The sequence below is a fragment of the Coregonus clupeaformis genome, chromosome 6 (assembly GCF_020615455.1).
Source record: "Coregonus clupeaformis isolate EN_2021a chromosome 6, ASM2061545v1, whole genome shotgun sequence".
Lineage (NCBI taxonomy): Eukaryota > Metazoa > Chordata > Actinopteri > Salmoniformes > Salmonidae > Coregonus > Coregonus clupeaformis.
Window position 1 is genome coordinate 27,348,922 of NC_059197.1, and position 14,399 is coordinate 27,363,320.

A 14,399-nucleotide genomic window follows, 5' to 3' on the forward strand; every position below is an offset into this window, starting at 1 on the left:
GCTTGTGGTCTTGCAAGTGATTGACGTTATTACCAAAGACAGTACAGCATCAAGATAGGCTAAAACTGCTTCTCCAAAAGAAATCCCTGATCACACTTGTAGGCGATGTCATGGCGACGTTGGCTAGCAAAGCTCATGCGTAGAAACACGTCATCGGGTCTAATGGTCGTCTCGCGCTGAACTGCGCAAGTGCAGGTAGTCAAATCAAAGGCACTATAAAGTTGTTTTTGAGGAAAATGAAAACGTGTCAGTTTGTCACTTTCACAAGGTTGGAGTAATAACATGTTCAACTACCTAAGACATTGGCTCGAATCTAGGTTGTGCCTTTAGATTTCGAGAAAACTAACAACTAAGAAATAATTGTTCACTTCTCAAACCCCAAATCCCGGCCTGGTCTGTTTGGTCTGTTTCGCAACCGTTCCCGGAATTCTCGCGATGTTGCGCCTCTAAGTTTAGAAACTCTGTGATAGTACTGCTTTCACTGAGGCCTTGAAGTAAATGTTGGGCCCGAAAATGTGCCTAACTTTGATAATACCGTCCTGTTTAGCACTGCCAAATGGTTTTTAGCATAGATAGTCATGATTCCAGATCTTGAGTTTGCTAGTATGATAGTTAGAGGATAGAAAGTATCAAAGAAAGAAGTGACCCAATACATCTGTCTCGTAGGAAGCATGTTGGTCACTGGGGCATTAGGACGGGTGGTCATACAAAGGCAACCAGCAGTCTTCACCAAGCAAGTGCCAGGGATTCTAACACTACAAATTCCTTTGCACTAGTCCATTGACGTATGCTCTGGTAGCATCTGACAAGCCCCACATTTTTCAACACCAAGTCAGGAAGAACGCAGGCCTATTTCTCATGTATTTATTTACCCGGCCAAACCTTGAAGGAAACCTTGAAGGAACAGTAAATTAATCTGTCCATAGCTCACGGCTCATGCTCCTTTTGCACTATCCGGACGAAGCTAGATTAATATCAGTTGCAAAACATCATCGGAATGGAAAAGGAAGATTGCAAACCATGCCTTACAAAAGCCAAGGCCGAGTGTCTGAAGGAGACTGATAATGCTGATTCCATGAGTCCAAACTTAAACGCACAATATTGACTAGGCCTATATCAGTCACATCAATCTGGACTCTCCTCAAAATTGTTTTCATTGGCAAACATGTAATTCAGGAGACGCTTTCGTGGTGCCAAAAAAACATTATCTTTCCTCCTCTCATGTACACTACCCTCCCTTCTTTGAGAAGCATGGTTGTGTTCAGTCGAGAGAAATTGTTTTGAAACGAGAGAAACAGGGAGGTAGGCTTATACCTGAACTTGTCCAAGAAATGCTTATTTTCGTTTACCGTGGCAAAACGGTTTTGTGCCCTACTAAACACGACCCTGGTGCTACGACGTCAATCTGTTTCCTCAACAACAACAAGCAAAGAAAAACCCCAGTGAAATAGGGTGAGTATTTACATCTCCCCCATCATGTTCTCCTTCATTATTCAAGAGCAGAATGAACCACTGCTGAAAGAGTGTCACCGTTGGAGCGGCGCTGAACCGACGATGACATCATCCGCCTGCTGCAGAACTGGCGTTCAGTGCGAACGTTCAATTTGCATTTGCAATCTACCAGTGTGTATTTTTGGCTGCGCCACTGCACAATTGCGCCACTGTCCTCTGTGACAGTCATGCCGCACATTTATTTATATTTTTATATACACACACTGATTGATGGCCAACTAGCTGCGACAGGCCCTGATATCAATGTGTTATAGGCTAGTTGTTTATCTCCCCATAGTGTAGTCTGGGCTCGGCTATGTTATATAAAGGGCTGCTCTGCTCTGTGGAATCTCTGAAGTGGCCTCTTTGACAGAGACTAGAGAGTTGTTCTTCACAAGGCTGACTGATAAGTGGGTTAACATGGCAGATCACGCTGAATGTCTCAATGCTGTTGGCAGCGAAGAGTAGCCAGCCAGCAAAACATTAGTGAGTGCCTGGCACATTCTTTTGGGGAATAAATGTGAGAAACAAGCTTGAAGTGAGACTTGAGGTGAGCTTGGGGTGTGTGCATGTGCGTGTGTGTGTGTGTGTGTGTGTGTGTGTGTTCATTCAGCTCCAGGTGATTTATCTGACCTTGAGAGACTAGTCAGCTGAAATGCAGCTCACAAACACACACACACACACACACCAGAGCAGTGAAAATGCCCTTTTTGACATACCTTTTCCACATCTGCATGGTTCACATTTTCTACTGCAACTTGCAGTGAATTCACACCAATTCCTAACAGTAAGTGAGTGTTTTAAGGGTCAAAAACGAGTCTGTGGTTGTAGTCCTGAAAGGATCTGTCATAGACTGTGACAGACTGTAGTAAATTATATGCAAACACAAAATGAAACCAACTGGTTGAAGGGGACCAAGCTGGTATAGCTTGCCAATGCTTGTTCTCTCGCTCGCTGTCTCACACACACACACCGATAGGCCAAAATAAGGAATAAGAGAGCAACAAGGTATCCAATACAACTGCAGATATTCAACCCTAATTTCTTCATGACGATCAAAGATGATCAGGATTCTGATTGTTTACCATAGCACCTATTTTTCCCCGGCACTCGCTTCGCTGCTGTTAGCAAACAGTATCAGTTGTCCTACTACATTAGGCTTAATCGCTTGAAACTCAACACATAACTGCAAACATATGTATCCTCCTTGCTCACACAGGCTCATAGAATTAGGCTAGACGACAGGCATCAGAATAAGTCCAGGCACCAGACAAGTGTAGTGAAATGTATTGATCAAGGCTCCTTACGTGTGACATGATGACCACTATCTAATGAGGAAAATGAGTACAGCCAAGCATTCCCCAAGCCAGACCAAACATCACCATGGCACTTTTATTGTGGTCTTATGCACAAACACCGTTTGATCTGTTTACTATGTGTCATGTGGCAGGGAACCAGATCCTGCTTGCAGCACACCTTTAGAGTGTGTCATGTTATTTCTCTGGAGATGTTTGTGAACTGTGAGAAACCCTTGACTGGATAGATTGAGCAACTTTAGGGGTGTGTTCAGTAGGGCACGCCCTAGCAAAACAATTTGCGAAGCAACACAAAATCACTATTGGACAAGTTCAGGTATGACCTCCGCGTTTCACTCTGTTTCAAGACGTTCTGTCTCTGCTGAAAATGACCGAGGCGCAAGACTAGAGGCTTGGCTCTCTTGTTTGTTTTGAGCGAGAATCAACTCGCAGATGCTCAAGACAGGTTTCAGTCACACTCCCCGCTTGAATTTCACAATCCAGCCCCCTCCGTGACTGCCTCCACAGTTTGACTAAGTGTTTTTACTGGAAGTCAAATCAAATCTAATTTTATTTGTCACATGCGCCGAATACAACAGGTGTAGACCTTACCGTGAAATGCTTACTTACAAGCCCTTAACCAACAATGCAGTTTTAAGAAAATATTTACTAAATAAACTAAAGTAAAAAAAAATAAAAAGAAGTAACACAATAAAATAACAATAATGAGGCTATACAGGCACCCGTGTTGAGGATCAGCGTGGCAGATGTGTTGTTGCCTACCCTTACCACCTGGGGACGGCCCGTCAGGAAGTCCAGAATCCAGTTGCAGAGGGAGGTGTTCAGTCCCAGGGTCCTTAGCTTAGTGATGAGCTTTGTGGGCACTATGGTGTTGAACGCTGAGCTGTAGTCAATGAATAGCAGTCTCACATAGGTGTTCCTTTTGTCCAGACGGAAAGGGCAGTGTGGAGTGCGATTAAGATTGCGTCATCTGTGGATCTGTTGGGGCGGTATGCGAATTGGAGTGGGTCTAGGGTTTCCAGGATGATGGTGTTGATGTGAGCCATGACCAGCCTTTCAAAGCACTTAATGGCTACACACGTGAGTGCTACGGGGGGGTAGTCATTTAGGCAGGTTACCTTCACTTTCTTGGGCACAGGGACTATGGTGGTCTGCTTGAAACATGTAGGTATTACAGACTCGGTCAGGGAGAGGTTGAAAATGTCAGTGAAGACACTTGCCAGTTGGTCCGCGCATGCTCTGAGTACACGTCCTGGTAATCCGTCTGGACCCGCGGCCTTGTGAATGTTGACCTGTTTAAAAGGTCTTGCTCACATCGGCTACGGAGAGCGTGATCACACAGTCGTCCGGAACAGCTGGTGCTCTCATGCATGCTTCAGTGTTGCTTGCCTTGAAGAGAGCATAAAAAAAGCATTTAGCCCGTCTTGTAGGCTTGTGTCTAATAATGTGTTTAATAGCCCTGCCACATCCGCCGAGTGTCAGAGCTGGTGTAGTAGGATTCAATCTTAGTCCTGTATTGACTGCTTTGCCTGTTTGATGTTTCGTTTGAGGGCATAGCGGGATTTCTTATAAGCATCCGGATTAGTGTCCCGCTCCTTGAAAGCGGCAGCTCTAGCCTTTAGCTCAGTGCGGATGTTGCCTGTAATCCATGGCTTCTGGTTGGGGTATGTACGTACAATCACCGTGGGGACGACATCGTCGATGCACTTATTGATGAAGCCGGTGACTGAGGTGGTATACTCCTCAATGCCATTGGATGAATCCCGGAACATATTCCAGTCTGCGCTAACAAAACAGTCCTTTAGCGTAGCATCCGCGTCATCTGGCCACTTCCGTATTGAGCGAGTCACTGGTACTTCCTGCTTTAGTTTTTGCTTGTAAGCAGGAATCAGGAGGATAGAATTATGGTCTGAATTTCCAAATGGAGGGCGAGGGAGAGCTTTGTACGGGTCTCTGTGTGTGGAGTAAAGGTGGTTTAGAGGTTTTTTTGCCTCTGGTTGCACATGCTGGTAGAAATTAGGTCAAACGGATTTAAGTTTGCCTGCATTAAAGTAATAGAGTGTGGTCCTAGTGCCAGAGTCGGTTTATGGTGGTATATAGACGGCTACGAAAAATATAGATTAAAACTCTCTTGGTAGATAGTGTGGTCTACAGCTTATCATGAGGTACTCTACCTCAGGCGGGCAATACCGCGACACTACCTTAATATTAGACATCGTGCACCAGCTGTTATTGACAAATAGACAAACACCCACTGTCACGTGTTACAAAGCCAGAACCCAGAAGCAGACCAGGACAAGGTAAGTTGAAACGAAGGTGAGTGTTTATTTACAAATTCAAGAGTGATGCTGAATAATCCAGGGAACAGAGCGGGCGGCGTGGATGAGTTGTTGAGGGTGCAGTTGTTGGTCCAATGATGGCTCGGCAGCCGCCGACCATCAGGCAGAGGTAGGGTGAAGGTTCCGGACGAGTGACTGCAGATGGAACAAAACGGAGGTAAGTAAACAACAAACCAACAAGGTGCAAAACAACAAAACTAACACTAGACGCTCTAAGACTGATACTCTGATAAACCTACTGTTCATGGCTAACGATCCGGCAGGGAATGGATGTTAGGCCAGAGCCTAAGAAGGGTGATGATCAGGACCAGGTGTGCAGATTGCTGATGGGATGCAGGTGCGGAAATCAAGAGAGCTCCCCGGAGCGTTCCAGAACCCTCGGGAAACTGGAGATCCCGAGCAGAAAAACTAGTCCACAGAAAGGACCCGACTCAGACTGCCGGGATCGTTACAGTACCCCCCCCTCCGGCCAGACGCCACCGGGCGGACTCCCCGAGCGCCAGGATGGAGGCGGTAGAAGTCACGGATGAGGTCAGCATCTAGGATCTGTCGCCGCGGAATCCAACTCCTCTCTTCAGGACCATACCCCTCCCAGTCCACGAGATACTGGAAACCCCGGCCCCGCCGTCTGGAATCCATGATGCGTCGCACCGTGTAGGCAGGACCACCTCCGATCATCCGAGGAGGGGGAGGAGGAGGCGGAGGAGGCAACAGAGGACTGAGGAAAACAGGCTTGAGGCAGGAGACATGAAAGGTGGGATGGACTCTGAGCGTCCTCGGGAGTTTGAGTCGAACTGCCACCGGATTGATCACCTTCTCCACCACAAACGGACCAATGAACTTCGGTAACAACTTCCTAGACTCAGTCCGTAAAGGAAGATCCCATGTGGCCAACCAGACCCTATCTCCGATGGTGTAGGTGGGAGCGGGGATCCGGCGACGATTCGCCTGGAGCTGATACCGGTCCGAAACTCTAAGGAGTGCCTTTCTGGCCCGATGCCAGGTCCGGTGGCAACGACGAATGTGGGCCTGAACAGACGGCACTGAGAGCTCCTTCTCCTGAGAAGGGAACAAGGGAGGTTGGTAGCCATACAGGCACTGGAAGGGAGACATCCCAGTGGCAGATGTAGGGAGAGTATTGTGGGCATACTCAACCCAAGGCAACTGAGAGACCCAGGAGGTGGGGTTGGAAGAGGCCAGGCAGCGTAGCGTGGATTCCATCTTCTGGTTGGCTCTCTCCGCCTGACCATTAGATTGGGGGTGAAAACCAGATGTGAGACTGACTGTAGCTCCAATGGCCAAACAGAAGGACTTCCAGACAGCAGAGGTAAACTGAGGGCCACGGTCGGAAAGCGATATCACTGGGCAACCCGTGGACCCTGAAAACCTCCCTAACCAGGATCTCGGACGTCTCCGAGGCAGAGGGAAGCTTGGCAATTGGCACAAAGTGGGCGAACTTGCTGAATCTGTCCACGATAGTCAGAACGACCGTGTTCCCCTCAGAAGCGGGCAACCCAGTGACAAAGTCCAGGGCCAGATGCGACCATGGTCGCCGGGGGAATAGGAAGGGGGTGAAGTAGTCCAGAGCTGGGCCGATTGGTACCCTTATTCTGCGCACACACTGGACAGGCAGCAACATAACCCCGAGTATCCTCGGCCATGGCGGGCCACCAAAAACGTCTGCGAAGAAACGCCATCGTCCGAGCCACGCCAGGGTGACAAGCCATCTTGCTGGCGTGGGACCATTTGAGGACCGCAGGACGAACCGACTCAGGCACAAACAACCCGACCGGGTGGACCGTTACCGGGACCGGGCTGCGTCCGAAGAGCCGCCATCACCTCCTCCTCAATCTTCCACCTAACAGCTCCCACGACGCAGTTCCGGGGGAGAATTGTCTCGGTCTTGGACCCACTCTCCTCCGTCTTGGAGAACATCCGAGACAAGGCGTCCGCCTTGCCGTTCTTAGATCCAGGTCGGAACGTCAGGGAAAAAATTGAATCGTCCGAAAAACAACGACCACCTGGCCTGACGGGAGTTGAGACGTCTAGCCGATTGCACGTAAGCAAGATTCTTGTGGTCAGTCCAGACAACAAACGGTTGCTCCGCCCCCTCCAACCAGTGGCGCCACTCCTCCAAGGCAAGTTTCACCGCGAGAAGCTCCCGGTTACCCACATCGTAATTCCTCTCCGCAGGCGAAAGGCGACGAGAGTAGTAGGCGCAGGGATGGAGTTTACTGTCCGTGGAGCATCGCTGCGACAGGATGGCGCCAACTCCCACATCAGACGCGTCCACTTCAACGACGAACTGACGGGCCGTGTCCGGTTGAGAGAGAATCGGTGCGTTGGTGAATCGCCTCTTCAAATCCAGAAACGCTCGATCCGCCTCCGGATTCCACTTGAAGCTCCTGATACTGGAAGTCAAGGCAGTTAACGGAGCGGCCACACGGCTGTAATCCCGGATGAATCTGCGGTAGAAATTCGCAAACCCCAAAAATCTCTGGAGCTGCAATCTCGTACCGGGCTGGGCCCATTCCAGAACCGCTCTAACCTTCTCCTGGTCCATCCTAATCTCTCCCCTGGAGATGATGTACCCGAGAAAGGATGTCGTGTGGGCGTGAAACTCGCACTTCTCGGCCTTCACGAACAGGCGATTCTCCAACAATCGCTGCAGAACCTGCCGGACATGCTGGACGTGGTCGGAAGGTTCCTTCGAGAAGATCAGAATGTCATCCAGGTAAACAAACACAAAGAGACCGATCATATCTCTCAGGACGTCGTTCACCATACTCTGGAATACCGCTGGAGCATTGGTCAGTCCAAACGGCATCACCTGATACTCGAAGTGACCCATCGGTGTATTGAAACCCGTCAACCACTCGTCTCCCTCTCTGATCCGGACCATGTGATACGCATTGCGTAGGTCTAGCTTGGTGAACACCGTAGCACCCTGTAAGGAGTCGAAGGCAGAACTCATCAAGGGCAGGGGATACTTGTTCTTGACCGTGATGTCATTCAACCCCCGATAATCAATACACGGTCGAAGAGAGCCATCCTTCTTACCCACAAAGAAGAATCCTGCCCCCAGGGGTGATGACGAGGGACGAACGAGACCAGCAGCTAGGGACTCCTTGATGTAGGTCTCCAAAGCCTCACGTTCAGGGCGGGAGATACTGTATAACCTTCCCTTGGGGTAGACAGCTCCAGGGAACAGGTTGATGGCACAATCATATGGTCGGTGGGGAGGGAGTGACAGAGCCTTCTGCTTACTGAACACTTCCCCCAAATCGTGATATGTCTCGGGAACCAGGGACAAATCTGGGGGTTTAGCCTCAATCACCTGACTGGGAACCGAATGGGGACAGGCAGTCTTGAGACAGTTAGCATGACAATCAAGGCTCCAACTCGTTACCTTGCCCGTCACCCAATCGAACGTGGGATTGTGTTCCTTCAGCCAGGGGTATCCAAGGACCAGAGGAACATGGGAAGACGGCAGAATGAAGAATGAAATCATCTCCGAATGATTCCCCGACAACAGCATCTTAACCGGTTCAGTCCTCATCGTGATACGTGCCAGACTACTGCCGTTCAGAGTGGTCGCTTCAATGGCTTCCGGCAATTGCTCCTTGGAAAGCCCCAGCTGTTCCACCAACTCGGCATCAAGAAAGCTTCCATCGGCACCTGAATCGATAAAAGCGTTAATCGCTAAGCTCTGATTCCTGTTCACAAGGGTAGCCGAGAAACGGGGGTCTGACAGAGGTACTGAGAGGTTGAAACTGGCTCGCTAAAAGTCCTCCCAACTTTAGCGAGCCGGGCAGTTTGACGACCGCCGGGAACAAGTGGAGATGTAATGTCCCGAGCTACCACAGTAGAGGCAGCAGTTGGTCTTACGTCTATGTTGACGCTCCTCCTTGGTTAACCCGTGCCGCCCCACTTGCATGGGTTCAGAATCGGGAGAGAGGACCTCTCCACTAATCCTTTGTGGTGGAGAATGATCGCCGTGTTCTGGTCCACCACCCGACCCGACTGGGAACTGAGAAGCTGATCGATTGGACGGACCCCATTGCTTCTCCCTCCTTCGCTCTCGGACTCGATTATCCACCCGAATCGACAAGGCTACCAAGCTGTCCAGGTCACTAGGCTCCGGATAGGAGATCAACTCATCCTTGAGCTGCTCCGACAAACCCTGGTAAAAGGCCGCTTGCAGAGACTCCTCATTCCACCCACTCTCCACAGCCAACGTCTTGAACTCGATCACGAAGTCGGCCACGCTGCGAGTTCCTTGGCGAAGCGAAAACAGGCGCCTAGCTGCGTCCCTCCCTCGGACGGAATGGTCGAAGAGCTTCCTCATCTCGGCCGTGAACCCCTGGTATGAAGCCATGCAGGGATCCTGTCGTTCCCAAACGGCTGAAGCCCACTCCAGCGCTCGACCACGCAGCAACTCAATCACAAAGGCTATCCTAGCCTTGTCTGTGGCATAAGAGTAGGGCTGTAGATCGAACACTAACCCACACTGCATAAGGAAGGAACGGCATCTTCCCAGCTCCCCCTCATATTTATCCGGCGTCGGAACCTTGGGCTCACGGAAGGACACAGCTCCAGAAGCGGCAGGCGAGATGGGTGAAACCGGTAGTGGATCCTCCACCGGAAACTTGCGCTGGTTCTGGACCTCCGTCAGACCGGTAGAAAGGTTCCGAACTGACAACGCGATCTCCCGTAGTACCGTGCTATGATGGCCCAACATCTTCTCCTGATGGGTAATGGCATGGCGAACAGAGTCCAGGTCCGCTGGGTTCATTACTGGCCGGATCGTTCTGTCACGTGTTACAAAGCCAGAACCCAGAAGCAGACCAGGACAAGGTAAGTTGAAACGAAGGTGAGTGTTTATTTACAAATTCAAGAGTGATGCTGAATAATCCAGGGAACAGAGCGGGCGGCGTGGATGAGTTGTTGAGGGTGCAGTTGTTGGTCCAATGATGGCTCGGCAGCCGCCACCATCAGGCAGAGGTAGGGTGAAGGTTCCGGACGAGTGACTGCAGATGGAACAAAACGGAGGTAAGTAAACAACAAACCAACAAGGTGCAAAACAACAAAACTAACACTAGACGCTCTAAGACTGATACTCTGATAAACCTACTGTTCATGGCTAACGATCCGGCAGGGAATGGATGTTAGGCCAGAGCCTAAGAAGGGTGATGATCAGGACCAGGTGTGCAGATTGCTGATGGGATGCAGGTGCGGAAATCAAGAGAGCTCCCCGGAGCGTTCCAGAACCCTCGGGAAACTGGAGATCCCGAGCAGAAAAACTAGTCCACAGAAAGGACCCGACTCAGACTGCCGGGATCGTTACACCCACACCCCTCGTCTTACCGGACTTAGCTGTTCTGTCCTGCCGATGCATGGAAAACCCAGCCAACTGTATATTATCTGTGTCGTCGTTCAGCCACGACTCAGTGAAACATAAGTTATTACAGTTTTTAATGTCCCATTGGTAGGGTATTCTCAAACGGAGCTCATCCAGTTTATTCTCCAGTGATTGCACATTGGCCAATAGAACGGATGGTAGAGGCGGGTTACCCACTCGCCGACAAATTCTCACAAGGCACCCTGATCTCCGCCCCCTGTATTTCCTTTTTTTCTTCATGCGAATGACGGGGATTTGGGCCTTGTCTGGGAGCAGCATTATATCCTTCGCTTCAGACTCAATAAAGAAGAAATCTTTGTCCAGTTCGAGGTGAGTAATCGCTGTTCTGATATCCAGAAGCTCTTTTCGGTCATAAGAGATGGTAGCATCAACATTATGTACAAAATAAGTAACAAACAATGCGAAAAAACACACAAAATAGCACAATTGGTTAGGAACCCGTAAAATGGCAGCCATCCCCTCCGGCGCCATTCTTTGTCTCAGAGTTCATTTTTTCTACTTCATTTCCTCCTTTTTTGAGCTCATTATCACGAATGAACTCTAAACCCACATTCCACATTCCTTACTTAAACTAAGAAACTCTGATTAATTGTATCCACATTTCACACACACTGACAACATCCGATACAGATTAGTACAACAATTATATTTAAAGTGAGAATTATATCTATATCTCGATCTATATAGCTCAATATGGTTAGGGACGGGGGACTGAAAGCTTACTTGAACTTAAATGCCAAAATAACAGCCCTACAGTTGCTACAAATAGCGTACCTTATAACTAGTTGCTACAAATAGCCAACCTTATTTATTTATAAACAAATAAAGTATGTACCTTTTTGTGCATTTTTTGCATACATTTTGTGCATTTTTGCTGCAGCACCTTTAGAAACTTCTAGGCTGAATCCCATGAGTGCCCTGTCTAATGAACAAAGCTATTTAATCCCTGAAGATATTGGCTTTCCTCTACTGTCACAGTTAGGGAAATGGGTGTTTGAGGAGACACTGGCTGTGTTTATTTTCTGTTAAGTGTGGTGGAAAAACGGTGTGCTGTTTAGGGATATTTCTGAAGGGGGGGGCTAAACAACAGCTTACTCTCATTCCAAGAAGACGTCATCTGGCATACAGTTAACCTAAATTTGATTCATTGAACACCCTCCAGAACAAAACATGACATCTGACGAGCAGAGGAATTCCAAAGTGGCAAAAAATGATATCCAAAGTTGATCAAATAAGCAACCATGTCTGTTCCAATTTGAGGTTGTGTGGAATGCAGTGCAACCACCAGTGACTTTTAGTTTCATTTGAAGGAATAGTGAAGAGCAGACTACCGTAATAAATAATAAATCACATTATGGAGATACTCAACAATGTGACCTCATCATACACAACAGCCCCAACGTCTTACAGAAATCAACAATAACAAAAATCTAATATGCAAAGACTGCCACTATTGGCTCTTCACAATATTTGCACCTTCCAATAAGGCATGCATGTCCACATTGGGAGGACTATAGTGGCAGTCTTGGCTAATTAGAATTCTGTTGATGTCTGTCATCAACTGTGATTGTGGTGACATGCTGTGAAACTGAAAGCTGGTCAGATAAAAATAAAAATACTGCATTAGGTTGGTCAAGAAGATAATTCAATCAAGAAGATAATTCAAAGACTTCGTGCAATACATGTGGGTCACAGTCTGTTGGTAGACAGTAAAACAGAGGGTTTGTTTACTAGATATAGAGTGACGTCATTGAATAGGTAATGCCAGAGCGTTCTATGGTAGCTCGAGCCTTACATCGGGGTAAAAAGAGCCCGCCATGGCATCGTATGCTGAAAGGGGACAGTCTGTGTTAAAAAATATTGTAGCTATCTCGCTACAGTGGTACTGATAATCACACACTTGGCAATAAACTAGACTGACTTCTGCTATTTGCTCTTCACCTCTCCTCGTCAAGGGTCGTGCGTGAAATGAGAGCGCCATAGAGGCTTGCTGAGGTCCGTTACTAAACTAGCTAGCTAGTTAGCTGCTAAACCTAACTAGCTAGTTAGCTGCTAAACCTAACTAGCTACTGTAACTAACTGTAGATAGCCTTCCGAGTGTGACGTGAGACCAGCTAGCTAGCTGCTTTCAGTAGAATTGTAGTTACTACTGGAGAAGTAATGCATTACCTGTCCATACACCTTTGGCACGGGTGGTTCGACTGCACTCCGCCGATTGCGATGCTGATACATTCCAGAAGCTCTGTCTTCCCTTGTATTACGTGCAGCTCGTCGCTTCGCATCGGCGCCTATTCCATGGATAAATTCTTCATTTGCGTTCACCGTAGAATACCCCCTGTCCTGCGGTAGCAAGAACCGATGGTCTCGATGAAGACGAAGGGTGGATGAAAATGTCCCAGGAGCGAAGAAAAATAACAAATATATTGTCAACCTAAGAGGGGACAGCATCTTGCCTGTCTGTCTTGTCGCCATGTTTATGTATGTTTCGTTTGGGTAACTAGAAGAGCTCTTTCGATTGGCGATTGGAGTAAGCGTAGGAGGCACCTCCATCATCCCCCTCTCCTAAGCAAAGTCTGCTGGTGGCATTGGGCAAGTTCGTTTTGCATGTCCCGGTGCGTAGGGTGGGTGGAGATTTCTTTTAAGGACCAATGGTATGTCTAATATGTATAAACTCTGGTCAACCGGGGCACCGGGCTATGGAAAATGAACTCGCCCATTGTTAGCGACTTTTTGGTATAGTGAATGAGTTTGCGTTTGTGGAAAAATATACATGATATACAACCAATGATGTATATATAAATCATTGTATACAACACTACATGTCAAATCCTTACACATGTGCTAGCCCAAAAAAATCTGAATGACGGAAATCTAAAAAAGGACAAATTTCAAACGGCCCAAAATAAACGAATGAGAATTATAGGCCTACTCAAGCTCAGCCCTAGGACGCACATTGGTCCCAATCATTTCAGGGAACTGAACTCCAGTTGGTGCAGATCAAACTGTTGATGGTTTTTAAAGTTGTACATAACAGAACTTGACCCCAGTTACCTGTCTGGTTATTTTAATTTAATTAGAGACTCTCATAGCCATCACACCAGAGCCAGTGTTGCCAATATCAGTCAGCTGCGCTATAGGAGCATAGCTGGAAAAAGCTATCTTCTTAACACTGGTGCAGATTAATTTAATGGTGCACCAAACCATAAAAGCACCCCTACGCTAGGGATTTTTTAAAAATAACCCTTAATAGTTTATGGGGGAAATGTTTAAAAAACTTAAAGCAGTAGTTCCCACCCTTTTTCGGTTATTGTACCACCAACTGAATTTTGCTCTGCCCGGAGTATGACTGAAGTACCCCCTCATGTGCATTTTACCAGTAGGCCTATGGTCTCATGAGTCTTTTCAAGTACCCCCTGTGGATAGGCCAAGTACCCCTGGTTGGGAAACACTGGCTTAAAGAAAGTATAATTGTTTCAGCTAACGTTACTTGATCATCCATTTTATTCCTTATATAGTGCCCTCCCTATTTATGAGATGTATTTAAGATGAATTTTGTTTTCATCTTATAATCTTGTGTATATTTTGTTTTAATGTATTTTCGTTTTACACTTTTTTGTGTCATCTTCGATGCTTTTAATGGCCTTGTACTGTATCCACGTGTGTGGTGTATTGTGTTTAAAATTGTCACCAACAAAAAAAGCTAAGCAAAGAACACTTGAAATTGCATTCAATTTACAACTGTCTTGATAACCCAGAAAGCAAAGCTTTTCCTTGTATATGACTCACCATTATCATCATTATCTACAAGGGGAAAATAATAAATCAGAACAA

At 47.5% G+C, this 14,399-nt stretch overlaps 1 protein-coding gene across 2 annotated transcripts in view; it reads right to left on the bottom strand.

Annotated features, from left to right (window-relative positions):
• The window catches only part of LOC121567631 (sortilin-related receptor-like), a 92,526-nt gene extending 79,392 nt beyond the window's left edge, over positions 1 to 13,134 (bottom strand). For both annotated transcript variants that reach the window (XM_045219674.1, XM_045219670.1), the window contains exon 1: positions 12,738 to 13,134. In XM_045219674.1, coding sequence (XP_045075609.1) covers positions 12,738 to 13,121 — 384 coding nt within the window. In that variant the 5' untranslated portion in view covers positions 13,122 to 13,134. The remainder of the gene's footprint in view (positions 1 to 12,737) is intronic.
• Between the last annotated feature and the right edge of the window lie 1,265 nt (positions 13,135 to 14,399).